This window comes from Zonotrichia albicollis, chromosome 2, assembly GCF_047830755.1.
Source record: "Zonotrichia albicollis isolate bZonAlb1 chromosome 2, bZonAlb1.hap1, whole genome shotgun sequence".
NCBI lineage: Eukaryota > Metazoa > Chordata > Aves > Passeriformes > Passerellidae > Zonotrichia > Zonotrichia albicollis.
Genome location: NC_133820.1, coordinates 43,686,421 through 43,713,613, shown reverse-complemented (window position 1 = coordinate 43,713,613; position 27,193 = coordinate 43,686,421). Strand labels below are relative to the sequence as shown.

General features: G+C 43.6%; 1 protein-coding gene across 2 annotated transcripts in view; it reads left to right on the top strand.

Annotated features, from left to right (window-relative positions):
• INTS4 (integrator complex subunit 4) overlaps positions 1-23,574 on the top strand; it is a 38,007-nt gene extending 14,433 nt beyond the window's left edge. For both annotated transcript variants that reach the window (XM_005495471.4, XM_074534994.1), the window contains exons 13-23: positions 292-407; positions 2,252-2,385; positions 3,158-3,315; positions 6,505-6,598; positions 8,864-8,944; positions 10,699-10,829; positions 11,735-11,794; positions 13,461-13,620; positions 13,936-14,079; positions 14,799-14,919; positions 17,210-23,574. In XM_005495471.4, the coding sequence (XP_005495528.2) occupies positions 292-407; positions 2,252-2,385; positions 3,158-3,315; positions 6,505-6,598; positions 8,864-8,944; positions 10,699-10,829; positions 11,735-11,794; positions 13,461-13,620; positions 13,936-14,079; positions 14,799-14,919; positions 17,210-17,403 (1,393 nt within the window). In that variant the 3' untranslated portion in view covers positions 17,404-23,574. The remainder of the gene's footprint in view (positions 1-291; positions 408-2,251; positions 2,386-3,157; positions 3,316-6,504; positions 6,599-8,863; positions 8,945-10,698; positions 10,830-11,734; positions 11,795-13,460; positions 13,621-13,935; positions 14,080-14,798; positions 14,920-17,209) is intronic.
• Positions 23,575-27,193: the final 3,619 nt, after the last annotated feature.

Genomic DNA, 27,193 nt, shown 5'->3' with positions numbered 1-27,193 from the left:
ATTCATTAGTCTTTAGTATAAAAGCTTCCTTAATTGTATAACTCCAAGTGTTAACTATTTTGTACACTTTAAATTAAAAAAAAAAAATTACTGCATGTCCTTTCAGTTTTCTCAGATCCTATAAAATATTAATGCATATGGTCAGTTGTAAAGAAACTGTGAGCTTGGACAGCAGGATTTTCTTGCTGACTATCTAAAAGTGTTGCTGCAATATAAAGTGGTAATGCTTTAGAATGTTACATTTTGAATGTGCCTGTTTGCTAATATATATTTCAATCTGTATATTTCCAGATGCTTGAAGTTCCTGGGAAGCAGGCATCCCACTTTGGTGCTTCCATTAGTCCCAGAGCTGCTGAGCACACATCCGTTCTTCGACACTCCGGAGCCAGACATGGATGACCCAGCCTGTATCTTTATTCATGAAGCCAGTTGATCATTTTGACTGCAGTAGATTTTATTCATGATTTCCTGACTCTCACATTTTTTCAGCCATTTCTCCTTGTAGCAGATAAACAATCCTGTGCCTGTTTCTGAATCCCTTTGCACTTAGTTTGTTACTCAGCAAGTGATGGAAAAACTCTTAGCTGGAACCATCTTCATAAATATCAGTGGACTATAATTGGTCTTCTTTTTATGCTGTGATGAATAATCAAGCAATTTGTCAAGGTTTAGGCTTTACAGATGAGCCCTTTGATCTGAAAACATTTGTCTAGTTGCTTTAGTTTTGAGGATGCTTTAGTTTTTAAATAAGAAGAGTGTTTTTTCATATCTGTTTTCTTTTTACGTAAAAGTTTTTCTGTGCTCACTGCTATGCAGTTTATAAAACAGCACCATCTCTAAGTACAGCAGTGCCTGAATCCCCATAATGCTTTGAATTTTTCATCTTTCTGAGATAATTCAATATCAGAAATCCTTATATTACTGTTATCTCTTCCAATGCTTTAGAATACAAACAATTATTGATACACCATTCTCCTCAACAACACGAGATGCCTTGGAAATGCATTTTTCCATTGTTATTCCCCTTGCTTCCCTTCTGTGTGATGGCAGAACATAATGTTATTTCTGATGCATGCTGAGACACGTTGGACTGGAACCTTCTTCTAGAAGCCTCTCCTTGTTTTTCTCTCCAGTCACAGGCCATCGACCAGAAATTCTATACAGATTAAATGAATGCCTTGTGAGAATTGAAATGAGTTGGAATCAGGTGGAGATAAATGAATCTGTAATTACATGGTTTAGTAATAATTTGAGTAAAGTTGTCCTGTGAATTGAGAATTAAAGGAACATTGCAGGGAGAAGAATGCTGTTCTTTAACTCAGTGCACTGTCCTGCCAGAAACCAGAGAATATTATGTTAGAGAGTGTTCTGGAGATATCTTGCCACCAAATTTTGCAGAGGCATATTATGTGAAGATAGGCATGTGAGCCAGAAGCTGGGGTAAACCTGAATAGCATGTTTCCAGTGTAAACTGATATTTAAACCATGGATTTGTTTGCTTCAAAGCACTTAGGAAATTTGAATCAGAGCTTATGCTTGGGATCAGCCCTGTTGCAGGTGTCAGCCTTTGGGCTAACTTCTAAAGCCTTTGGCTGCTCTCTATTTCTGCAGGTCTCAGACTGTGAAAATGTGTTTTCTAGTTCAGAATTATCTTTCCATGTTTGATTCTTTGGGTTGCTTAAAGCCTGTGCAGAGTGATATTTTTCAGGGCATCTTAGGTAATGCATCAAGTTTCAAAGATTTGACAGTAAATGTATAATTTTGGACACTGCTAGGGCGCCAAAAAACTTGAGCAACCTGGTCTAGTGGGAGGTGTCCCTGTCCATGGCAGGGTGGGGTTGGAACTAGTGGTCTTTAAGATCCCTTCCAACCAAACCAGTCTGTGGTTCTGTGGTGCAGACTGGTAAGCACAGTGTAAGCTGTGAGGAAGAGTGAAACTCCACCTAATGCGCATGGTCTGTATTTGGGATCCCTGGCTCCTTTCCTTTGTGTTGCTTCTGAGCCATCCCACGTTGGCAGTAACATCCTTTTTCCAGTATGGCTCACCCTGTAATGTTTGCACTTTGTACTTGATTTTAATCTGCTCAGACAGCTGTTTCTTCGGGTTTTGCTCAGTATTTTCCAACTACAAAGAACTTCCTAGACAAATCCTGGCCAAAGAAAGGGTTGTTGATGACTTGTTTTAACTTCCCATCCCCAAGGAGCTCTTCTTGCTGTTTTTCATTTTTCTTTAACAACCCATTTGCAATAGACATTGCTGTTCTGGTTCTGATTTTTAATGCTGCTAAAAGTTGCCCAACAATGCCTGCCCTGTTCTCTGACCATACGTTCAGACATTATGCCTATCTTCGGGACAGTCTCTCTCACCTGGTCCCTCCACTAAGAGTAAGTTGAACTAAGTAAGTTTGGTTTGGACTTTGACACCTGTTAGAAATATTGCCAGTCTATTTCATGTCTGTCTGTGTGCAACACTTAGATTCTGAAAGGTTTTTCTCCTGTGCACCACAGGAATTAATATTGAAATGTGCATTAAGGCAGGAGAGACAAATGTTAAATTGTTACAATATGGAATTTGTAATATTTTAGGGACAATAGTAACATCATCGCTCTCAAATGAGAATAGTACGTGGTTTGCTGGTTAGCTAAGAATACTGGGAGGGCAGTATTCCTGGGAGTTTTCTGTAGCTCTGACTGTGTGTGTAGGAAAGGCCTTTGTAGATCTTCCAACATTTCACTTGTGTCCTACCTGAACAGTTTATTCATGAGTGAAATGTGTTCCATTCTGCTTTGCAACATGCTTTTCCTGCATGGAAGTATGGGTGGGGTTGAAGTTGGTTGTATCACAGCTCATAAAATGAGTGGTGGTTTGTGTGGTCTGACTTCCTTTGGCTTCACGGTGTCAAATGTAAGATAAGGAAGATGTTTCCCTCAAAGGGATGTTGAAGTTTAACCTGAGGAGTGCAAGTGGATTGTAAAGTGGGGAGAATTGACTAACAAAGATGCAGATTTGAGAGCCTTGGTATAAATTTTATATTTGAGAAATTAATTGAAGCTCTCAGTTTCTTGTTAAATAGATGCTGGCATTTTGCAGTGTTGTTCCTTGTGTTAGACTTTCCTCTTATTTTTTTTTTGTTTGTGTGTGTTGCTTCTCACTTAGTTGCCGGGTAGAAAGCTGGTGTCCTCTGCTGTGTCTCCCAGTATTACCCCACATGAAGATCCTTCCCAGCAGTTCCTGCATCAGAGCCTGGAGAGGGTTTACAACTTTCAGCACCTGGACCCACGGGGCATACAGGAGCTGCTGGAATTTACCATCCGGTAAGGCCTCAGGCTGCCCTCTTGTGTTAGGGTGCTCAGTTACTCTGCTGCAGGTGCTTTGTTTCTGAATATGAGTGTTGGAATGTGCTGTCCAGCACTTAACTTGAGCCTTCCTTTAGAGACTGTTGTGACAAAAGAGTGTTCATGACCTGTTTTCAAATCAAATGGATGATCTCATGTCTGGCACAGCCCCCCAGAATAACCAGTGTGCATTTTGGGCAGGGAGCATCTTTTCAGCACATGGTAACAGTTAGATAAGGGCTTTTTGGGCTGTTCACTTATGCTAAAATACACTCTGTTTTGATGGTTTATGAGTGACAGCCTTGTGTCTTGTTTTCAGTTTTCTGTCCTTGTAATTTTGATCATATTATTTGTAATGTACATGCACAAGATTTTCTTGGTGGTTTTTTTTGGTTTTTTTTTGGTTGGTTTTTTTTTGGGGGGGGGAAGGTATTGTCCCATTTGCTCTTGCATTTTCTGGGTTCTGTGGGCTTTCATTCAGCAGGAAAGGACCTGCTTCTGGAATTTTAGGGCCTCATTGCCAGTCTCACTTACAAAGGACTTGGACATTCCTCATCAGTTTTCAAATCAGAGAGCTTTTCCAGGAATAGAAAACATTCTTGCATGCTGCTGTCTGCTGCTGTATAGATAAGGTGTGTGTAGTGTTGCTTCTCAGTGTGGGTTTTGTGCTGTTTCTTCCATTTCATCTCTAGACTGATTGACACAAACAAAACACTTGAAAAGGATCCTTTCTTTCTGCTTGGAAAGAGCAAAAGAGCCTTATTTTAGGAATTAGGAAAACAATCCAAAAAGCTTTGTTTGGAATATGGATTTTTTAAAAAGCTTAATTATTTGAATTCCTTCAAAATAGCTGCCTTCTGTTGTGTGTATGTTGCTGTGAATCACTGTCACACCCATCTGCAGCAGGGAGTAAACAGTGTGCTCCTCACTGAAAACCCAGCTGTGGGAACTGTGAGGTTTGTCCTCAGCTGTTTTGCAGCTGCTGTGTGCCAGCCTAAAATAAAGTCTCAAAGCATTTAATGCACTAAACACTTGAAATAGGTAATCTCTAGGCCAAGCATCAGAACCTCTCAGGCATGGGGGTCTGGGAACCTTCCAGGCCATGACTGTTTTCAGTTTTGAGTTGATAGAAATTATTGCCTTGGGTTTTTTCCTGATGGGATTGCCCCCCAGGAAATCATACTAAACCAACTGCTATTTTCCATCCTTAAGACAAAGGGAGGATTTTGGGAAAGCCAAAAAAAGTGTTAAAGGTTATTTTGCAGAGGGCAGGATATCCCTGCACCAGCAATTTGGTTGCTGAGAGCAGAAGGATAGAGGCAGCTCACAGCAGTGGATTTTGTCATGGAACATAACTCTCTCCTCCTTTATCATTGTCATCCACAAAAATAGCAGACCTTGTGGAGTGTGTGTCTACTTGGGACTCAGAGTTTTGGCTGCAGAGCCTGAGGGGGGGAGCATCAGTCTGCAGTGTGGTTAGAAATATAAGACAGGCTGTTTAGCAGATCTATCTGTGGTTTAGTTTCTCCATCTATACAAGAATATTTTTTTTTCTTACAGGGATGTTGAAATCTGTTTAAGATTTGTAAGGAAATATAATTAGTGGAATTGTGAACTGTATAAGACTGGGAAATTGAATATCTGCCTAGTTGTTAGCTGAGAGATGACATCCTGTTCCCCATTAGTGTGTTGTGATGGGTTGTGACATGGGAATTGAGCACCCAGGAGCCTCCTCTTCACTCTGCTCTCTGGGAAGAGATGAAATGGAACCTCTGTGTAAGGTTGAGGCTGGCTTGGCTGTTGAAGGAAAGCACAACCCCTCACTATGAGAGACATTGAGGGGCTGGAGTGTGGCCCGGGAAGGGCAATGGAGCTGGAATGGGCTGGGAGTGTTTATCCTGGAGAAAGGGAGGCTCAGGGGGACCTTAACACTCTCTACAACCCACTGAAAGGAGGCTGTGGCCAGGTGGGGACTGGTCTCTTCTCCTGAGTCACAAGAAGATAGGTGGAAGCAGCCTCAAGTTGTGCCAGGGGAGGTTTAGATTGGATTGTAGGAGAATGTCTTCATGGAAAGGGCTGCCCAAGGCAGTAGTGTATTCACCATTCCAGGAGGGATTTGAAAGACATGTAGATGTGTGGTGCACTTGGCAGTGCTAGCTTAATGATGGAACTGGATGATCTTAGAGGTCTTTTCCAACATAAATGGTTGTATGATTGTCTGCTTAGGGAAGATTTTCTTTTGCTGCATATTATACAGATAACCTCATGGGTTTTTGTTAATGTCTCCAGGCTCAGGAACTCTCTGGTTTGGCAGACTCAAAGATTCAGAATTGCATCCTAAATGCAAAGATAAATCTAAAATAAACAAAAGAAAATGATCAGCTGAAAAATAAAATTGATAAATTTAGTAGGAAATGTGGAAGTGAAATTTTAATAGACTTTGGATGAAAGCAAGGTGTAGAGAAGAAAAGGTCACATCATCCAACCTATTTTCAGTTCTGTAAAAAAACCTAATTTTGTTTTTTTAATGCACACTTCAAGAAAACTTGGCTAGCAGTAGAGAACTAAAGCCTTTTGGGTTCCATTAACTGACAATTTTTTTCTATCATATTAAAAGCTGCTTATATTGCTGTATGATTTACAAGAATTAGCATGCCTGGTAATGGTAACACACCATCTAGTTGGGCAAATATCAGTACATCAGAATCTAGCTTGGCTTAAAAGGGCAGCTCTATTTCAGATACACTTGGTTGCATGAGCCTAACACGTTCCAGAGAAGCTTTCTTAGCCAACATGAGCAGTTTGATTTCCCAGCAGTGTAACACAAATGGGTTGTTAGCTGCTGCAGAGGGCTGGAGTGTTTTAAGTGAAATCTGGAGCTGCCACTCTGTGTGGCTCCCATGGGGCTGCAGAGTTATGTGGGTTGACAGACTTAATGCTTCCACTGCTGTGCTGGTGTCAGCTTCCCAGAAGAAGGGACATGCCAAGTCCCAAGGTGCAAACTGCTTTGTAGTGTGTTTTGCTGCTGTTTCTGGTGCTTGCTCTAATAAAAACAGGCAGCAGGAATAGCTGCCTTTATTGTCACTGCCTTCTGAGTGTGTTTGGATTAAACTGTTCTCTGTCTCAACATTATTTTCTCTTTTTTTTTTTTTTCTCCACATGGTTCAGTGATCTTCAGAGGCTTGGAGAGCTGCAGTCAGAACTGGCAGGGATGGCAGATTTCACTGCAACTTACCTTCAGTGTCAGCTGCTCCTCATCAAGGTTTGACTTCATCTGGGTTTTTTTTTTTTGAGCTGTTCTTCAAAAATGCCCCCAGCCCATCACAGTGGCATGCTTTCATGTTTTGATGCTCATGCTGAAAAAAGATGTGTGATGAAAGAGCAGGTTCTGTGGATTTCTGATAATCCTGCTTCCCTCCTGTGGCAAATAATTTATGCAGTAACTTTGCCAATGCAGACCTCTGCTGCTGTACCCATGGCTTATGTTGGTTTGTGAGCATTTTGTCAGTGCAGAGGTTATTTTCTGACAGAAATCACACTGAGGGCAGTGGTGTTAGGAGAGTAACTTTTCCCTGCTGTTGGCTACTGGAATGGTTTTTGTTAGACTGCTGCCATTTTTATAGACAGTGATTTGCAGAGATAGCTTTATTGGCACCAGTGCCAGAGGAGTTCTTAGGACTTGATATCAGTCATGCTTTCTCTTATAGTGCTGAAATGATCTATTTAGTACTAGCAGGTCACGTGGCTGCTTAGACACCATTGCAGCAGCCCTTTGCAAAAGTCCCTTTGAAAGTCAGCTTCTTGCTCTAAACAGGAGGTAATTTTTTACTTCATAAGAAATCTTGAGCTGGAAAGGTCACTCTAGTTCCAGCATCCTTGCTGTGGTCAGGGATTCCCCTGGACCAGATTGCTCAGGGCTGTAAGCTGGCAGCAGTATTTAAGTTAGTCTCTTGGCATTCTTTGGGTTTGAGTGTAGCTTACACACATACAAAGCAAGAACTAAAGCAAGCAGCAAACAGGTTTCCAGCAGGGACTCAGTGAAAGCTTTGTTATGTAAAACCAAGGGCGGATTTCAGTTGCTTTGCTAATGCATAGTTGCCAGTTGGCATATCTCATGGCAGGCCTCAAATCCTTGGAATATATTTATCACCCAAAGGTATTTCAGATGGGCAGTGGTACAGTTCAGTACAATCCAGCTAAATCCAAAGTGAAATGTGCTGTGCAGAGGACTAGCATTTGGAGATAGCTTTGTTGCCCTTCTCCAGGGTTTGACTGGAATGAACCAGATGGTTTTTGCATCTGGCAGAGGTGTGTTCTGTTTGAAAGGGTAAAAGCTGCATCAGCCATTCTTGGCTTGAGCTGTAGAACAGTCAGTAGATCAGTGATGCAGAGGAGTCACTAATGTGCACAGAATGAAAAGTAACTGATTATATCAGGAATCACAGAATATCTTGGGTTGGAAGGGATTTTGAGAATCATCTAATTCCAGACCACTTCTTACAGTCAGGGACACCCTCCACTCATACAATACAATTAGAAATTCTGAGAACTTGAATGTCCAAGTAGCCCTTTTCAGTAGATTTCTTTCCAGTTGCTTCTTTTCCCAACAGGAAAAAAGCTGCTGGGGGAAAAAGTATCTTCATTTCCCAGTCTCTCAAGGCTCAAAAGGTTCCATACCTTAAAAGTCTCCGCATACCCTGTGATTTTAGGGGTAGCTAACTGGGATTTGTGGGCCAGCCTGGGTGAAGGGCACAGTCTGTATGTTCTTGAGGCTTTGCTACAGCCAGCCTTGTGCACAGCTGTGTCTAAGGACAGACAACTTCAAAAAGGAGGCAGTGATAGAAATCATCCACTCAAGCTTTCTACATTTTTTTAATATAAGGCAAAAAGCAAATAGGGTGTGGTAGACAGTTGGGGTTTTTTGGTGGTTTTTTGTTGTTGTTATTGGTATTATTATTTTGTTTTGGTTTGGTTTTTGTTTGTTTGTTTTTTGTTTGTTTTGTTTTAGTTTTTCTGGTTTGTTAGTTTGTTTGTTTTGGGGGTGATTTTTTTAGATTTTTGTTTTGCTTTGTTTTTAATACCAATGTTAGCAGCTGAATTAGACACAGTATTTGTAATAACTCCAGGATTTTGGTGGGGCAGAGGAAAGTTCAGAAATGTGGTTGTGGAAGTAAGTGTGTTTCTGGGGACACTTGTTTTTGTTCCCACTTTTGCCTTCTCTCTGAGATTGCCCTGATCTTGGTCTCAAGGGGTTGATAACAAGTGGCCTCTTGGTTTTCTTTATGAAGTATGAGGAGTTTGGCTTGATGAATCTCTCATTCACAGCTTTGTTAATATTATTCTCAACTTTCTTTATATTTTCTAGTTGTATAGGTATCTCTATTTCTTTATAGAACAATGTATATTTTGGAGGCCTTCATTCTCTGTGTTATATTTAAAAACACAAAAGAAAGCTTTGGCATGTTTTTTCAACCAACTGTTTAGACTGAATTGGATATTTATCATAATTTCATGGTTTTTTTTGTAGGCCTTGCAGGAGAAGTTGTGGAATGTGGCAGCTCCCCTGTACCTGAAACAGAATGCATTGGCATCTGCTGCAGCAAAACAGGTGAGGTGCAAGCAGCTGAGGGAGCCTCCTTGGGGAGGAGTCTTTGGTTGGCCATGGAACAATTGCCCACTTCTGACCTTCCACTACCATAGTCTGTCCAAGTAAATCTTAGTCCCCCAAACTGGGATCATTTCTCTTCTCTTCAAAAGATGAGTGGGGAGGGAGGGAAGTTCATGACTGCTGTAAAAAGGCAAATATCACACTCATCTTCCAGAAGGGTAAGAAAGAGGATCCAGAAAATTGTGGGCTGCTTGTCCTTGCCCCCTTCCTGGGGAAGGTTATGCACCAAATACTTAAAAAGCTGTTCCTAAACAAGATCAAAAAGGCTTGGAACAGCCAGAATGCATTTCTCAAGAATAAATTATGGCTGATCACCACCACAGCTCTCTATGGTGAGGGGACTGGTGCTGTGAACATGGGGAGGATGATGGAAGTTGCAGAGCTTGGATACAGTCTTTTCCATTTCTTTTGAAAGAAATAATTTCTTTTCACATAATTTCTTTTTCACCAGACTTGCAGGTGAATAAATAGGTGGTAAGGGTCCTGCAAAATGAGGAACCAGTTGATATGCTGGAGGGCATGGCTGCTGGTCTGGACAGACTGGGGAACTGGGATGATAGGAACCTCATCATGTTCAGTACATTAAATATGAGACATTGCAGGAGGCCAACTGCAACTGGGATAACTTGGTTTGGGAAATGATCCAGCTCTGGGGAAATGCCATCTGGAGAGCTGTGTCATGTGTTGGTCCCCCAGTGGAAGGAAGAGACTGACAAACTGGGGCAAATTCAGCAGAGGGCCACCAGTGTGATCAGGGATTGGAGCACGTTACCTCAAGGAAAGGCTGAGGGAGCTGGAATTGTCCCGCCTGGAAAGAGCAGGCTTCAGGATGGATTTACTTCTGTCTAGCGCTGCATCATTACAGGATATAAAGGAGACAGACCCAGACTACTCTGCACAGGGGGCAGTTGGCAAATGATGAGAAATTTTGATCAGCTATAAAGGAAAATTTCCTGTAAGGATGGTTAAATATTGTTGCTCAGAGAGATGGGGGGAATCTCTGTTGTTGGGAGTGTTTGCAATTTGATGTGGCCCCGAGTTTCTGGATCTAATGAGACCTGCTCTGGGCAGGGAACCAGGCTAGGTGGTTTCTGGAGGTCCCATCCAATCTAAGTTATTCTGATTCTGTGATGTATAAATTATCAGATCCTCGAAAAACTGAAGCTGAGCCCTAAGAAAAGGTAAAGAAGCAAGCAAGGTCTGGTAACAAATCTAGGGTCAAAGCAAGTTCATGGATCTGTTGGGAAACCCTGCTGATACTGAGTCTTCAGATAATTAAGATGTAATAGACAGGTACCGCTGTGCATCAAAGCCTTCTCTGCTGTTGATGAGTAGAAACACAAGCCATTCAGCTTTTGAAATCTTCTCTGATTGAAGTGTTTGTCTTGGGTGCCCTCTTGAGTAGTGTGTGAACCTCCTGGAAGTGTTTTCTGTTGTGGTGGTGAATGTAGGTCACTTGCTGTCAATGGAAGATGAGTGTTCCCTGTTAAATAACTTGCAAGTTCTTTGGCATCTGCACAGTCATACTGAACTCAGCTGTATTAATTTGAGCACTTCCTCTTGCTTCATATGCTTCCTGGTATGAGATAAAAATACCAGAATCTGGTGATGATGGTGTAAAAATACCAGAATCTGGTGATGATGGTTGTACCAGGACTTGTCTGATGGTGTTTTATCCCCGTGGTGTCTGGCAGATCCTGGAAGAAACTTACAAGATGGAGTTCATGTACAGCGGAGTGGAAAGCAGACAGGTGGTCATCATTCACCACATGAGACTGCAGGCCAAGGCCTTGCAGCTGATAGTGACTGCCCGCACCACCAGAGGGTGAGCATGACCTGGCCTAAGGAGCTTCTTAGGGTTAGCTCCAAGATTGCTGTCCCTAAGCTTTGTTTAAAAAAACAGCAAGGGTAAATTAGACACATAACAGGGCAGCGTGCCAATAACCATTTGCTAGAGTAATTCAGAACAAAGAACTTTCTTTTGCCTTTGATACAGCTGAATAAGGACACAATCCTGAATTAGATAACAAAACTATTGGGAAGATGGGTGTTGGGGGTTGAGTTGTCTCATTTATGAACATACAAATAGGTTAAAACATTGAAGAGTTGATATTTGGGACATGTTTAAATGAGGAAAAGTCACATATCAAAAGAATGGACCAAACATGTTTGCTTCATTAAGTATTCATTGCTGAATTTTTTAGCATCAGGAAGGTATTGTCCTCCTGATTGATCTGCAACTGCTGTGTGTGACTCAGACAGAAACTGCTCTGTGCAGGCTTAGGTACGTGAGAGGCTCTGAGTGGTTTGTTTTGGATGCTGAAGTTAAAGAAGTGACACATGGTTGTAGAATGAGAACTCCAGCTGGTGAAATTAGAGCAAATTAGTTACTGTCCTAGTTTACTTCTGTTTCAGGTTTGTTGCCATCAATTTACTGTGTTACCATGGAGGTCCAGAATATATTTGCCTTTTAACCACTTGTTTTATAGGTGGAAGATGAACATTTTCTAACAGTGGCTTTGGGAACTTTATTAGTACCTTATGCAGATGCGGGGTTTTATGTGACAGGGGGATATAGATAAGTGAGGAATACTTTCTTGGTTCAAAAACTGTAAGATCTTCCCATTTTTAGGAGGTCTAATGGGTTTCCAAACCACCTAAATGTGTATAGCCATAGAGCCATTTTTCTCTCTTTAAAAAGTAAACCAAGGAATATTATTTTCATTACAGAGTGGAACCTCTTTTTGGCATGTGTGAAAAATTCCTCCAAGAAGTGGATTCCTTCCAGAGGTGACAAACTCTATTGCTTCTTCATTTTGTATTAGAAAATCCCACCACCATTGTCATCAGGGGATATTCACTTTGTTTTTCATCTCTTCACATCTCCCTTCCCTGCTGTCCTACATTGGGAACCTTTGTAGTTCAAGTCCTTAACATCAGGATATTATGCTGGTACTTCAGAAACATGTGCTCTGAATTAATTTTTTATAGAATAGCTGATTTTTTTTCTTGTATTTATAAAGGTTTATTTGCTTCGAGTAGATGCTGTTTTCATAAATACTTAATTTTTTTTTATTCTGTCTCCTGGAGTCCTGAGAGTGTTTTGACCTTTCAAAGATTAATAAAAAGGCAGATTACCCTTGAAGTACTCAACATGTAGCAAAAAGTCAGACTAGAACTCTGCAGTATCTTTCCCAGCCCTGTCTACTGCTTTTGCCACCTCTTAGTAGTCACCTTTACTTCCAGGGAGAATAGATATGGTGTCAGTTTGATTATCAGATTGATTCTAGTGAAAGGTGTCCCTGCCCATGGCAGGGGTGTGGAACCAGGATGGTGTCAGTTTGATTATCAGATTGATTCTAGTGAAAGGTGTCCCTGCCCATGGCAGGGGTGTGGAACCAGGTCATCTTTGAGGTCCCTTCCAACCCAAAGCATTCTATGATTCTGTGAAACAGTGATGAATTCTGCTGATCCTGAGACTCAGTGCAAGGAAAAGATACACACAAAATGAAGAGTTTTATCTTCCAGCTCCAGCTGGGCATTAGGGTAGGACAGATTTGGTCCTGTTTTCTTATCAGTTAACCAGCCTCAGCTGCCAAGCTTATAATAAATGTGAATTTAGCCAGAACTATAAATAAAATTCTGCTCAGCCAACTGGATATGTGTATCTCTGGACTAGCTATCCAATTCCCTGCTCAGTCATAAAATCATGGAATCACGGAGTCATAGAATGGTTTAGGTAGGAAGGGACCTTAAAGACAATCTTGTTCCAACTCCCCTCCCGTGGGTAGAGACAACTTCCACTAGACCAGAACTCTATCCAGCCTGGCCTTAAACACTTGCAGGGATTGGGCTTCCACAGCTTCTCTGGGCAACCTGTGCCAGTGCCTCACCACCCTCACAGTGAAGGATTTCCTTCTAAAATAGAATCTAAATCTTTCTTCTGGTAGTTTAAAACAATTCTCATTTGTCCTGTCATGATCTGCCTGGTAAAGTCTTATTTACAAGCCCCCCTCTAAGTACTGAAAATTTGTGATGAGGTCTCCCTGGACCTTCCCTTCTCCAGGCTGAACGCTCCCAGCTCTCAGCCTGTCTTCACAACCGAGGTGCTCCAGCCCTCTGAGCATTTTCATGGCCTCCTCTGTTCTTCTTACACTGTGAACTCCAGAACTGGGCACAGTACTCCAGGTGGGATCTCATGAGGGCAAAGAAGATAGGGAGAATCCCCTCCTTAGACACCACAGAGCCCTTGATGGTGTCAGTTTGAGCACAAGGCACAGTCCCAACACAAGTAGCCAAAGTCATCTCTTATGGATGAGACACACCAGAAGGGGAAGGCAGGTATCTAATTCTGTCATTATAACTAAATGTAAGGATTAAGTAGCTTGACTAAAAATAATAATACTGTGGGAAAAGTTGGAAAAAATATTTGATTTTTAATCTATTATTGACACAGATGTTTCATCTCTGAGCTCCCACAAATGCAAGGCAGTTTTGTAGATAAATTGCTGGACTTAATGCCCAGACTTGTGACATCCAAGCCTTCAGAAGTGGTCAAGATTCTTCAGACAACACTGAGACAAAGTACCTTCCTCCACCTTCCTCTTCCAGAGCAGGTTGGTTTAATGTAAAATTAAAAAGTAATGTCCTTGTGGACTGTCTTGGCATCTGACTACTTTCTAATATACCAAGAAGCTTTTAGAATTCAGGGTCTTGTCAGACACAAATCTTATTTATTTCTTGTCTTCTTATCTAACATCCTCAGGACTACTGCTAAAAACATTAAAAGCTTAGTAATTCCTGGTAATATATAAAAAAATAATTCCAAAATTTATGCAGGTCTCTGTTAAGAACAGTAGTAATTATGATTTTTTTTTTCTTTCCTCTTTCCCCCACCTTCTGAATTTTGCCAATCACTTTGTCCCTAACAGCTCCATAGAGCCACTGCAAATATCATTGAGCCTACTGGTGAATCTGATAATCCCCTGAGGTTTACATCAGGATTGGTGGTGGCACTGGATGTTGATGCAACTCTGGAACATGTGCAGGATCCCCAAGGAACTGTTAAAGTTCAGGTAAGAAGTCATTTGACATAAATGCAAACAAGATTATGTCTTGGGGCAGTTTCTTAAAGGATGTCAATATTTCTGGATTGCAAATAATGATACATTTTATTAGTAACAATGCTGGATTTCTGTGTTTTGACCAGTCATTCAGAAGCTGGTTTGTCTGGAGTGCTCTGAGAGTTGACTTGGGTGCAGTTCTGAGAGTTTGCTTTGAGCACTTGGATGTCATTCTGTGCTTCCTTGTGCACTGTGCATGTTATGGATATGAACACCAATAAATGCTGGTGAGCTTCCAGCTGGTCTGGTGGGAGGAGAAGCAGCAAAAGAAGTTGTTCTGAGTGGCACAAAAATACACAGGCTCTGGCTCTCTGTATTTCCAGCTTTTCTTTCCAGCTGAGGAGGTAGGAGTGGTATGATCCAAATAAAATATGCAGCATCATTGCTTAACAAAGGAACAGAAACCTCAGTTACAATGCAGAGGAAGAAGCTGATGTCAGTGTGGCCTTTTTTCCACCTGTGCTGTGGGTTTGAAAGGCAGCATGTGGCTGTTATATCCAGGGCAGCTGAACTCCTGCTCCAAGCTAAAGCCCTCTTGTCTTGCCTTCCTAACTCAGGCAGTAAACAGCCAAGTAATGCACTGTTCCACTGTGCAGATCCCCCATGCAGTTGTCATTCCTTTGTTAGTTTTGGTTTTTTTTTTATTTTTCCTTTTTCTTGTTCCCCTCTAGGTGTTGTATCCAGACGGCCAAGCACAGCTAATCCATCCTAAACCAGCTGACTTCCGAAACCCCGGCCCTGGGAGGCACAGGCTGATAACTCAGGTTTACCTCTCTCACACAGCCTGGACAGGTAATGTTAATGATACAAGTTAAGGTGGCTGTGTGGCTGCACTTCCATTAGACACAAGTTACATCCCATAGTCTGAGGGGCTCTGAGGATTCTGGAGCTGTGGTTGATCAGGCCTTTGAGCAGTTACAGCTCCCTGTTTACCAGCACTGCTGCTCTGTAAGGAAATAGAGAGGCTGCTGTTTTGGGGAGCCCTGTGAGCCTTCACACGAGAGCTGTGCTCAAGGTGAGGTCACCCCTCATGTGTAGAGCAAAGTCAGCTCTCAGAGCCAGGTCTGCATCCTCAGGTGAAGGCAAAGGATCACGGTAAATTGACTCCTTGTAAGTCATTGTTTCGGGTCTCACCAGTATCTGAGCATGGCAGGGAACAGTACAGCAGTACCATTTCATTGCTGATTCCACTTTCACCCTTTTAATGCCCTAAAAATCCCCCTTTAGTTCTGAGATGATGTGACTCCAACATTCGCCTTCAGTCTCAGCTGCTGTTCACACTTCCCCATGGAAGCACTTCAGTAATTGGCTTATGGACTTCAAACAACAAAAGCAACCTGTATTTCATTCACAGCTCCTTTTGTCCTGTTTTCTTTTAATCCCTTCTCCTTCATTCAGATGTGGAGGTTTCCTCTGAGAGGTTTTTTTCCTAAGCAATTTTTCATTGGATCTGTTGATCTTTTTTTTAAACCAACAGAATTTGGTTTATTGCTGTGTTCCTTCACATACCCTTTTTTTTTAATATAGTACTCTCATGGTGTAGTCACTCATCCTGCTGTCTTTGTTTTGTTTTGGAGAAGAAAACATGGTACTGTTTCTAGGACTGGAAGTATCTGGGTTTAAGGGTTGATCCTGTTACTTCACCAGAGAGAGCTGAAGTCCTTATTTCTGCTTCTTCAGTGTTCACTGGAAGGGCATTTTAAGCATGGCCCTGAGGGATTCTGTTCTGCTGTCTCCTCTAGGCATTATTTTAATAATTACCTTTGACATTGCCACTTAGGCATATAAAACAGGGGGAAGACACTGAGCTGGGAGGAAACAGGGTCAGAATTGCCTTAAAATTCAAGTGGAGAAATTGCCATGAAATTCAAGACAATAAAACTTGTTAAAGGGCAGTAGAAAGAGTGTGCTTGGGAAGGAGAATGCCCAAGTGCAAAGCACTGATTAACTGCCAGGTGTAGAGCAGAATGAAAGAGGTGACTGCAGGCTGCAAATAAGAGTTGGTGAGCTGACAAAAAGGTGAACTCAGGGAGCTGTTGGCAGAAGTGTGGAATAACTGCAAAAAAGAGTTATTTCTTGTGTTCTGTGTGGTGCTGATGATGTCTCAGCTGGAGATCCTCTGTTCTGCACTTCTAGACGTGGCATCTTAAAATCCTGTGGGTTTCAGCAGGTTTCATTTAGGTTTCATTAATGTGGTCCTGCTATGGGTTATCCCTGGTATACAGTTAAGTCCTGCACACCACCTGGTGCTCCCTCCCCAGTGGGACAGGTAGAGGATCAGAAGGGCAATGTGAGAAAACTCATGGGTATTACACTGTGCAGCAATAGCTACAACATCCCTGTGTTATTGACACTATTTTGGTCACAAATCCCAAACAAGGCATCATGCAAGCTACTAGGAAGGAAAATTAACTTTATCCCAGCCCAAACCAGTACAGTCCATACAGAAAACCTAAACAAATCTGGTTTTCAGTCTAGAAAGGAGAACTTTATTGTGTATGTAAGTCCAGCAGTAAGTGCAGGGTAATACTGTATATACTGAAACCCCTGTACTGTTCTGACCACTGTGAGAAGAGTAAATTGAAATTATCCTATGGACAGTATTAGGGACCTTGCTCTGCCCAGCTCCATAGTTGGTGAAAGAGAGGAAGAGGCTGTCTGGCATGCGAAAACTTCCAAAAAAAGAGAATCTTCAAGTAATCTCCTGTGCCACAAGTGTTGCCAGATGTCATCTGGACTGATCCTGACATAAATACAGTGAGCAGAGCCTGCTAGTTCTGTGGGGGTTTTAATGATTGTTATTATTTCATTGGACTTGCCTTCCAACAGTTATTTTAGAAAGTTGCAAGTTAGTGGTAAGATTTAAGTGATGACAGAGAGGGGGATAAACCTAGAACAGTCCTTAGTTCTTCTGTGCTGAATGTAATGCCAAAAGCTTGTTTTCACACACTAGACTGGATTCTGGTCACTCCCACTAAGACTCTGTACATACCCACCATACATGAAATTAAAATTCATTTGATGTTGATTGTTCACTGTGCAATGCAATCACACTTGGATTGTTCTATTTTTTTCTCTGCAGAGCCATGTCAGATTGAAGTGCGATTGCTGCTGGCTTACAACTCCAACAGGAGCAAAGCATCTACCAGAGCTCCTAAATCTAGCTGGAGTGAGAGCTTGGAGGCTCTCCCACCCCCTGAAAATGGCATAGAGGGGACCATCCCCTTCAGCAAACCTGTCAAGGTGTATATAATGCCCAAACCTGCCAGGCGGTGAAAGCTGGTGCTGAAAAACCTATTTATGGGCTTTGCTGTGTCCAAATGCAGAGTCCAAGCCAGCAAACCAAGCCAAAACAGCCTTTACATGCCTAAAGGGAGTCAAAATAAAGCTGCTGAGGAACAGGTCTCTTAGGCAGCAGGCAAATACAGGAGTTACTCAGCTAGTTAGGAGTGGTTTCAAGAAAATGCAGGTTTTTCTCTATTGACTCCACAGAAACAGAACAGTTCACAATCAGCATTCCAGTAGTAATTTCACTGGGCTATACCTTCAGTTTTTACCTATCAAAAGTCTTTCTCCAAGGCCTCTAGGTTTTCTGCTATGTATTTACTATGTAAATGCTTGGGCACATAAATCAATGTTTTTTTTTACAGTACTCTGAAGTGAAGCTGAGGAGTTCAGCATTTTGTGTGGGGTTTTTGGTTTGTTTCTGGGGTTTTCTGGGTTTGGTGGTTTTGGGTTGGGTTTGTTTTTTTTTTTTTTTTTTTGGTTGGTTTTTTTGGTTTTTTTGTTTTTTTTGAACGTCTAAAACTTGCATTTGTATTTTGGTACCTAATTTCTTAACAGAAAAAATAATATTCTAAAAAGTACTGTTGTTCTTGTGTGGGAACAGCACCTAGGAAGGAAATTGCCAATTGCTGTTCAACATCCTCTACAGCTGTACTGAAGCTGGTCCAGCTCTGGGGAGGGCACAGGTTGTTCATGGTGCAGGGGCAGGAGGAAGCTCTTTGTGCAGGTGGCAGAAATTCACCCAGCAGGACGTGGAGTTTAACTGACCTACAGCAACACAGCAGTTTGTCTCCTGTTGCACCTTTGTACAGCTTGAGGAGCAATGTGATTAACTACCAGTTGGAAAATTCCTAACCACAACCCACTAAGTTTTACAGGATCTGTTTCTGTGTGATGATCCTGGCCTGCACCAGTCTTAGTGGGATGTGAAAATCTATGATTTTCAATTTGGCAGCACTTTTGGCACTCAAAGTCTTTCTTGTCAGTTGAAGTAGCCAAACACCCTCTGTTCAGCAGCAGCTGGGCAGCTTGTCAGTGTTCCCCTCTGGAGGTGAGCTGGGAGTACAGAGGGACAAGAATTTAGTTAAAACATGATCCATCTGGCATTCCTGTCAGGAAGTGTGTCTGTGCATTGCTTCTGTGTGCCAGGCTTAGTGGACTGAGTAGCCTCCTATGATTTGTAGCAATCCTTTGGTAGGATTTTTTAGGAGGGCCTAATGTGTGAAGCATTCTAGTGCAGCAGCCCAAATGTTGCCTGTGTTCATGAATCAGTTGGGGTTTTTTTCTTTTTAAAAAGAGGTGTATTTTTAGCAAGTAAACAAAACAGTGAAGAAATACTTTCCCCTTGTATTTAGTGTAAATAACCCCTTACATGCTTTCCTACAATAAAATTGGAAAACTCATGCTATTCTGTTTCTTTCCTTATAATATGAGTGAACATGGATGCCTGCATGATTCTTGGCTAGTAAGATCACTGCATGTTTTTTGTGATTTAAATTTTTTAGCACTGGTGAGTTGTAGCCCAAAGGCTCATAACCATAAAACTTTGCTGCTGCTTTAGGTATTCTTGAATTAAATTTACTTTCTTAGTGCTTCTGCTCTTACAAACTGCTTTTTGGTGTTTCACCTTTAGGGCACTGCTTTGAAAATTGCCTGCCCATCTGACAGCTGAGTTGTTATTGTCTGACTTGTCTTTGGCATCCTCAGTTCAGTTCCCAGCAGACAGGGTTGATGTACCTCTCATTAGGAGGCTGTGTCTGGGCAGATATTTGACAAGTTGAGTGAGCTCATTACAGACTTTTTCCTTTTTCTTCCCCTCATTTTTGCACTTCACCAGTATTTTGTGCAGTTTGTCATCTCAGTAGTGTTTCTAATTTAGATGATGTCTATAGGCTCCATACCACAATGGATGCTGTGGTAGGCACAGCAGATATTTTCAATATCAAAATTTAGGCATCTTTCTCTCTTTTGCTAAGTACTGGATCAAATTTCTACTATTTTGTTCCCCTCATGATGTCCTTGGTCCCCTTCCATGTAACATAGCAGACAAAGAGTGAGTGCCTTCTGTATTGCTGTGAGAATCAGATACTGCAGGGCTGTGGAAAAGTTCTTCCATCTGTAATTTCAAGATGCCTAAAACAAGCTGAAAATGTAAGGCTGCTATGAACGTTTCCAGTCTGCTAATGAGAGCATTCTGCAGTTGGCTTCTCTTCTGTAGGTTTTTCTCCAGTTCTTGGTTTGGATCATGGAAGAAATCACAGTTTTTCCTTTTCTCCTTCAGTTTCACCTGTGCAAGCAGATGACTAATTCACATCCAGTCTAAGCCTTCCCTCTTTAAGGTTAAAGCCCTCCCTGCTTTGTCCTGTCACTTCATGCCCCTGTCAAAAGTCCCTCTCTAGCTCTCTTGTAGCCCCTTCAGGTACTGGAAGGAGTTTCAGGTTTCCCCAGAGCTGTCTCTTCTCCAGGGTGAACAACCCCAAGTCTCTCAGCCTGTTTCCACAGCAGAGGTGCTCCAGCCCTTTCAGCATTTTCATGGTCTCCTCTGGACTTACTCCACATGCCAGTATCCTTATGTTGGGGGCCCCAGAGCTGGATGCAGCACTACAGGTGGGGTCTCACCAGGGTGGAGCAGAGGGGGAGAATCCCCTCCCTTGGCCTGCTGCCCACATGCAGCCCAGAAAGGCAGATGAGTCCTTTGAGCTGCCAGGGCACATTGTTGAGTCATGCTGAGCTGCTCACCCACCAACACCTCTCAATCCATTCTCCACCCAGCCTGTGTATGTGTATGGGACTGCCCATTTTGCACCATGGTCCAACATATGGGGAATTGGAAAAGAAATGTGCATTAAAAGCGAGGGTTATTGTAGTTGCTGAGATCCAGATGTTGACTTTTTGTTCCCATCCCCAGGTTTGAAACATTAAGGTTTTTCTGCTCTCAAAAATACCAGAGTTCATGCTCTGTGTTGTCTCAGAGGCACTCATGCCATTCACCCATTGTCCTTTAATTCTGGATAATTGTTGGGCTTCTGCACTGCAATAGCCTGTAAGATGATTGATCTCAGAATGAAAAGAAAAACAAAGGGCTCTAGTCATGCACAAAGATAATTTGCATCTTTCATCCCTGTTGCAGGGGGAACAGGGCTTCAGATGACAGTCACCCAAGTATGGGGAGTTCTGTTCTCTCAGGTGATTCCAAGTGTAGGAACAGTGTGCCAGTACAGCTGCAGCCACAGGGAGATTAAGCAATCTACAAAGGAAGGGCAAATAATTTGCTAAGAAACAACGATGTTCAAACACCCCTCACCTCTGCGTTGTACCTGCTAGTTAGATGGAAGCAAGAGGGAAAAGAATCTGGCAGAGCAAGGAAAATGCTGACCTCACATGAAAGAGAAGTAAGTTAGTGGTTTGAAAATGTGTTGTCCTGTTTACCATTAACTTTCTGGATTTAATTTAAATAAGGCATCTGTGTACGTGGGAAACCCAGCTTTGAATGCTTTCAGTGGGAGATTCATATCCACATTGCTGAAGTCCAGTGAAATTCATGACACAAATTTGGAAGTAAATAATTTAATTACTGAGTCAAGAGCTCAAAAAACAATGTGTAAGTGTATTGGGAGCAAAGCTGAAGCTTATGAGACATTAACTCAGACCTGGTGTGGCTTTCACCTATCTTATTTTAGAAAGGACCAAAAAAATGTAAATGGGCAGGGACACTCACTGCAAAAAGTACAAAGCAAGTTCTTGGGAAGATGAATGAACAGGGTATGCATCTAAATCACGACTGCATGACATCACTGAATCATTTAGATTGGAAAAAACCTCTAAGACCATGGAGTCCAACCATAAACCTAGCACTACCACACCCACACTAAGCCATGGCCCCAGGTGCCACATCCACACACCTTTTGAACACTGCCAGGGATGATGACTTCCACTTGCCTGGGTAGTGTGCTCCAAAGCCTGGCAACGCTTTTGGGAAAGATATTTTTTCCTAATATCCAATTTAAATCTCCTCTGGTGCAACTTAAGGCTGTTTCTTGTCCTGTCACTTCTTAGTGACACTCCACTGACAACACTCTCCTCTCAGGCAGTTGTAGAGAGCAATAAGGTCCCTCCTGAGCATCCTTTTTTTCAGGCTGAACACCCCCAGCTCCCTCAGGCTGCTCCTCATCAGACTTGCACTCTCCACCATGCTGTACTGGTCATCTTGGGATCAAGCTCATAGAGATTATTTCCTCTGAAATCCTGCCTTGTCTAAGTTAGAATCACTTTTTTAATCTTATTTCACTGGCATCTTCCATTTTATTCTTAGTAACAGGCAGTGGGAATGCAGAAAAGGCTGTCTTTTTACTTTACAGTTTGCTAATGCAGCATCAGCAGGACCTCAAAATAAAAAGTTTTAAGGCTTGCAGATGCCAGGCTTTGCACAAATGCTGCCCAATGTCCCTTAAAAATGCTGCTCGTGTTGCATTTGGTGTCTGTGAGCCTTTTAAGGCCTGTTCCTGCGGGCTGCCAGCTCACACATGCTGCTTCACAAAGATAAAGGCTGGGACTGACCCGCTCGGCGGCAGAGCAGCTGGGGTGGAATCTTCCTGGCTCCCAGCCCAGCCGCAGCTCGGCTTTCATTTCAGCGGCAGGGTGGGAGTTCACTGCCTACTGGGAGATCGTTTTCCTGGTGGGAGGCAGAGCAGTGGTGGATGTGAGAAATCCTGCCCTACAAAAGTGCATTCCCATGATTTGGGCTATGAGCCCGCAATTTTAACAAATTATTTATGGCTCTTGCTGAAAGCAGCAATTTAACAAAGATACCAGTTTGAGCTCTGCTGGAATTTTTTGATGAATCAATCCCAGCTGCTTCCACCATCTAGCAAAGCAATTTCAGGCACCAAGAAGGAAATCGGGCTTTCAGTGACTGGAGCAGCCCAAGTGGAACAGATGCTATTGTGGGAACTGACAGTGCTGACTCAGGAAGCTGTGACGGGAGCAGCAAGAGAAGACATAGATGGAAAAACTTACAGCAAATTATGTCCTTGTTGACACCAAAATTTTGTACTGGTGGTGGGGAAACTTAGCAGTTTACCTTTAAAAAAATAAATCCATTTCTTTGCACACTGCAGCTCCCTGTTTTGGAAGTGGAATCTTCTGCATCCTACCAGTTGCCAAATGAAGGGAAGAATTAAGAGGCTGCAGCACAAAGCTGGGTAGGGTACACCTCAGTCAGCTGGCAATGCAAAACAAGCTCTGCTCCCTGTGTGCCTTTTGGGAGGACAGATAGTGTGGCAGCAGCAGGGTAAGGAGCCCACAATATTTGTCTCAAATGCAGGACCTCAGCTAAACAGTTTTGGTGAATGTGGCATCACCAATAATGTGCCACATTAACATGAAAATATGTTTCAAAAAAAAAAGTAAAAAACAGACCTGGAAGAGAAAGATAAGGTGTTTGCTCGACTTCTCCTAACGGTGTAATGCGCATGGTTCCATTTTTTTAAGTACTGCAGTGTTTTCTTAGCCAAAGCATTACCAAGCCTCTTCCCATTTGAGGCTGCCTTAAGGCCCAGAAGCTCCTAAAATAAAACAAATACATGACCATGATCAAGAAAGTCAAACCACCTTCACTATCAGATAACATTTAGTGCAAAAAGTCTCCACACTCTGTGGGTGTCCAAGTTTAGAGCAAATTTGGGGAAGAATCCCCCCAAAGGAGCTCCGGTGGGAAAAGCAGATCCAATCGGCCCCTCCCCCCAACTGGTCCGGGAGGAAAGAAAAATACCTCCTTGGAGAAAGGTGGAAAAAAACCCCCTGTTTATTAAACAATAAGACCAAAACAGTATCAAAACAATGAGACCCCTTGCCACTCTAAAAGAGATGACAAACTGAGAAAAACCCCGGGTTCAAGCAGCAGCTCACTCAGTCTCTGATCAGTCTCTCAGTGCTGGAATTGTCGCAGGCCAGGGCTGGCCCGGTGGCCACAGCTGCAGCTGCCGGTGCTCTCCTGGGTGTTCAGTCCAGAGCAGTTCCAAGAGGTCCAAAGAAAAGGGAAAAAACAGTCCAGGGAACTTCTTTGCCTCAGCTAGCTAACACTAACTAAAAAGCAAAAGAAGAGCTCTCTGTCCCGCTGTCCGTCCGCAGACAACACAGTCAGGAGCAGGAATGTGGAGGAGTGCAGTGTCTGAAAAACAAAACTGCGCGCTTCTTCTCTCTCCCTCTTCACTCTCTGTAACACTCTTAAAGGTACAAAACCTATTATTATTCAACATAAACAGAATGAGACGATTGGGGATAAAAGCATCATATAGTCAACCCAGGACATTCCACCCCTTATCCCCATATCGTCTGCTTACTACTAAAACTAATATAAATTCTAACTCTACAAGTACATACATGATACATCCATTATACAACTATACACAGACAATGGTAATAACATTCAGGAAACAGTGATATTTATACAGGTTTTATCCAACAATCAGGTCTCCCTGAGGTACACATCGTGTTCTTCCATCTTTTTGCATTATCCACCACGTGCAACCTGGTCCCTGAGCAAAGACAACCCCACGAATGGGTTTGTCTGTACTCGAGGCAGAATTGATCCACACAGTCTTCCCTAACAAACCTCTGACATGTACCACTGGGACTTTGTCTCCATCTACTCTCTGCAAAGGCTCAGATTGGGCAGGGCCGACTCGGTTAGTAGAGCCTCGGGTGTTAACTAACCAGGTGGCCTTTGCCAGATGCTGATCCCAGTTCTTGAAAGATCCCCCACCTAATGCTTTCAATGTGGTTTTTAACAGTCCATTGTACCTCTCCACTTTGCCTGCAGCTGGTGCATGGTAGGGGATATGGTACACCCACTCAATGCCATGTTCCCTAGCCCAGGTGTTGACAAGGCTGTTCTTGAAATGAGTCCCATTGTCTGACTCAATCCTCTCAGGGGTGCCATGTCTCCACAGAACTTGCTTTTCCAGGCCCAGGATGGTGTTCCGGGCTGTAGCATGAGGCACAGGGTAGGTTTCCAGCCATCCAGTGGTGGCCTCCACCATGGTCAGCACGTAGCGCTTGCCCTGGCGTGTCTGGGGCAGTGTGATGTAGTCAATCTGCCAGGCCTCCCCATACTTGTACTTGGACCACCGCCCACCGTACCAGAGGGGCTTCAGTCGCTTGGCCTGCTTGATGGCGGCACACGTCTCACAGTCATGGATAACCTGAGAGATACTGTCCATGGTTAGATCCACCCCTCGGTCTCGTGCCCACTTATAGGTGGCATCTCTGCCCTGGTGGCCTGAGGCATCATGGGCCCATCGAGCTAAGAATAACTCTCCTTTATGTTCCCAATCTAGGTCTATTTTGGACACCCCTATCTTTGCGGCTTGGTCTACCTGATCATTGTTTTGGTGCTCCTCATTAGCTCTACTCTTGGGTACATGGGCATCTACATGGCGGACCTTCACAGGCAGCTTCCCTACCCTGGTAGCAATGTCTTTCCACTCTTCAGCAGCCCAAATTGGCTTTCCTCTACGTTGCCAGTTAGCCTTTTTCCACCTCTCCAGCCATCCCCACAGAGCATTGGCTACCATCCATGAATCAGTATAAAGGTAGAGCTTTGGCCACTTCTCTCTCTCAGCAATGTCCAGGGCCAGTTGAACAGCTTTGAGTTCAGCAAGTTGGCTTGATCCACCTTCTCCTTCAGTGGCCTCTGCCACCTGCCGTGTGGGGCTCCATACAGCTGCTTTCCACTTCCGGTTCATTCCCACAATGCGGCACGACCCATCAGTAAAGAGAGCGTATTGTGTATCTTCTGCTGGCAGTTGGTTGTATGGTGGAGCTTCTTCAGCTCGTGTCTCTTCTTGTTCCCCTTCATCAGAGAGACCAAAGTTTTCACCTTCGGGCCAATTTGTAATGACCTCCAAAATCCCAGGGCGATTCAGTTTACCTATATGGGCGCGCTGAGTGATGAGAGCAATCCACTTGCTCCATGTAGCACTGGTGGCATGGTGAGTGGAAGGAACCTTGCCTTTGAACATCCACCCCAGCACGGGTAGTCGGGGTGCCAGGAGGAGTTGTGCTTCAGTGCCTATTACCTCCGAAGCAGCCTGGACTCCTTCATAGGCAGCCAGGATTTCTTTCTCTGTTGGAGTATAGTTGGCTTCAGACCCTCTGTAGCTTCGACTCCAAAATCCCAGTGGTCGACCCCGAGTCTCCCCAGGCACCTTCTGCCAAAGGCTCCAGGACAAGCCATGGTTCCCGGCTGCAGAGTAGAGCACATTCTTCACCTCTGGTCCTGTCCTGACTGGGCCAAGGGCTACTGCATGAGCAATCTCCTGCTTGATCTGTGCAAAGGCTTGTTGCTGCTCTGGGCCCCAGTGGAAAGTGTTCTTCTTACGGGTGACCAGGTAGAGAGGGCTCACGATCTGACTGTATTCGGGAATATGCATCCTCCAAAAACCTATGGCGCCTAGGAAAGCTTGTGTCTCTTTCTTATTGGTGGGTGGAGACATTGCTGTGATCTTGTTGATGACATCGGTGGGAATCTGACGCCGTCCGTCTTGCCACTTCACTCCCAGAAACTGGATCTCTTGAGCAGGTCCCTTGACTTTGTTCTTCTTGATGGCGAAGCCAGCTTTTAGGAGAATCTGGATAATTTTCTCCCCTTTCTCGAACACCTCTGCTGCTGTCTTCCCCCACACAATGATGTCATCAATATATTGCAGATGTTCTGGAGCCTCACCCTTTTCCAGTGCAGCCTGGATCAGTCCATGGCAGATGGTGGGGCTGTGCTTCCACCCCTGGGGCAATCGGTTCCAGGTGTACTGCACGCCTCTCCAGGTGAAAGCAAACTGAGGCCTGCATTCTGCTGCCAGAGGAATGGAGAAAAATGCATTGGCAATGTCTATAGTGGCGTACCACCTTGCTGCCTTGGACTCCAGCTCGTACTGGAGTTCCAGCATGTCCGGCACAGCAGCGCTCAGGGGTGGGGTCACTTCATTCAATGCACGATAGTCCACAGTCAATCTCCATTCTCCTTCAGATTTTCGCACAGGCCAGATGGGGCTGTTGAAGGGTGAGTGGGTCTTGCTGACCACCCCTTGGCTCTCCAGCTCTCGGATCATCTTATGGATGGGGATCACAGCATCTCGATTCGTTCGGTACTGTCGGCGGTGCACTGTTGAGGTGGCAATTGGCACTCGTTGCTCTTCCACCTTCAGGAGACCTACTGCAGATGGGTTTTCTGACAGTCCAGGCAAGCTGTTCAACTGCTTGACACCCTCTGTCTCTACAGCAGCTATTCCAAATGCCCATCTGAGTCCCTTTGGGTCTTTGAAATACCCACTTCGAAGGTAGTCTATGCCCAAAATACATGGGGCCTCTGGGCCAGTCACAATAGAGTGTTTCTTCCACTCATTTCCAGTCAGGCTCACCTCAGCTTCTACCAGAGTAAAATCCTGTGATCCCCCTGTCACACCAGCAATAGAAACAGACTCTGTCCCCACATGTCTTGATGGGATTAATGTGCATTGTGCACCAGTGTCAACCAAAGCTTTGTATTCTTGTGGTTCATATGTGCCAGGCCAACGAATCCACACAGTCCAAAAAACACGGTTTTCCCCAGCCTCTACCTGGCTAGAGGCAGGGCCCCTCTAAGCCTGGTTATCCTTCTTTCCCTGGGCATATGTCTTGGAGGTTCCTTCAAGGGGATCAAAAATATTGTCATTATCATCATATGTGACAGTTCGGTTACTGGCCACTGGAGCTGCTTCCCTTTTGGAACTTCCTCTCTGAATCT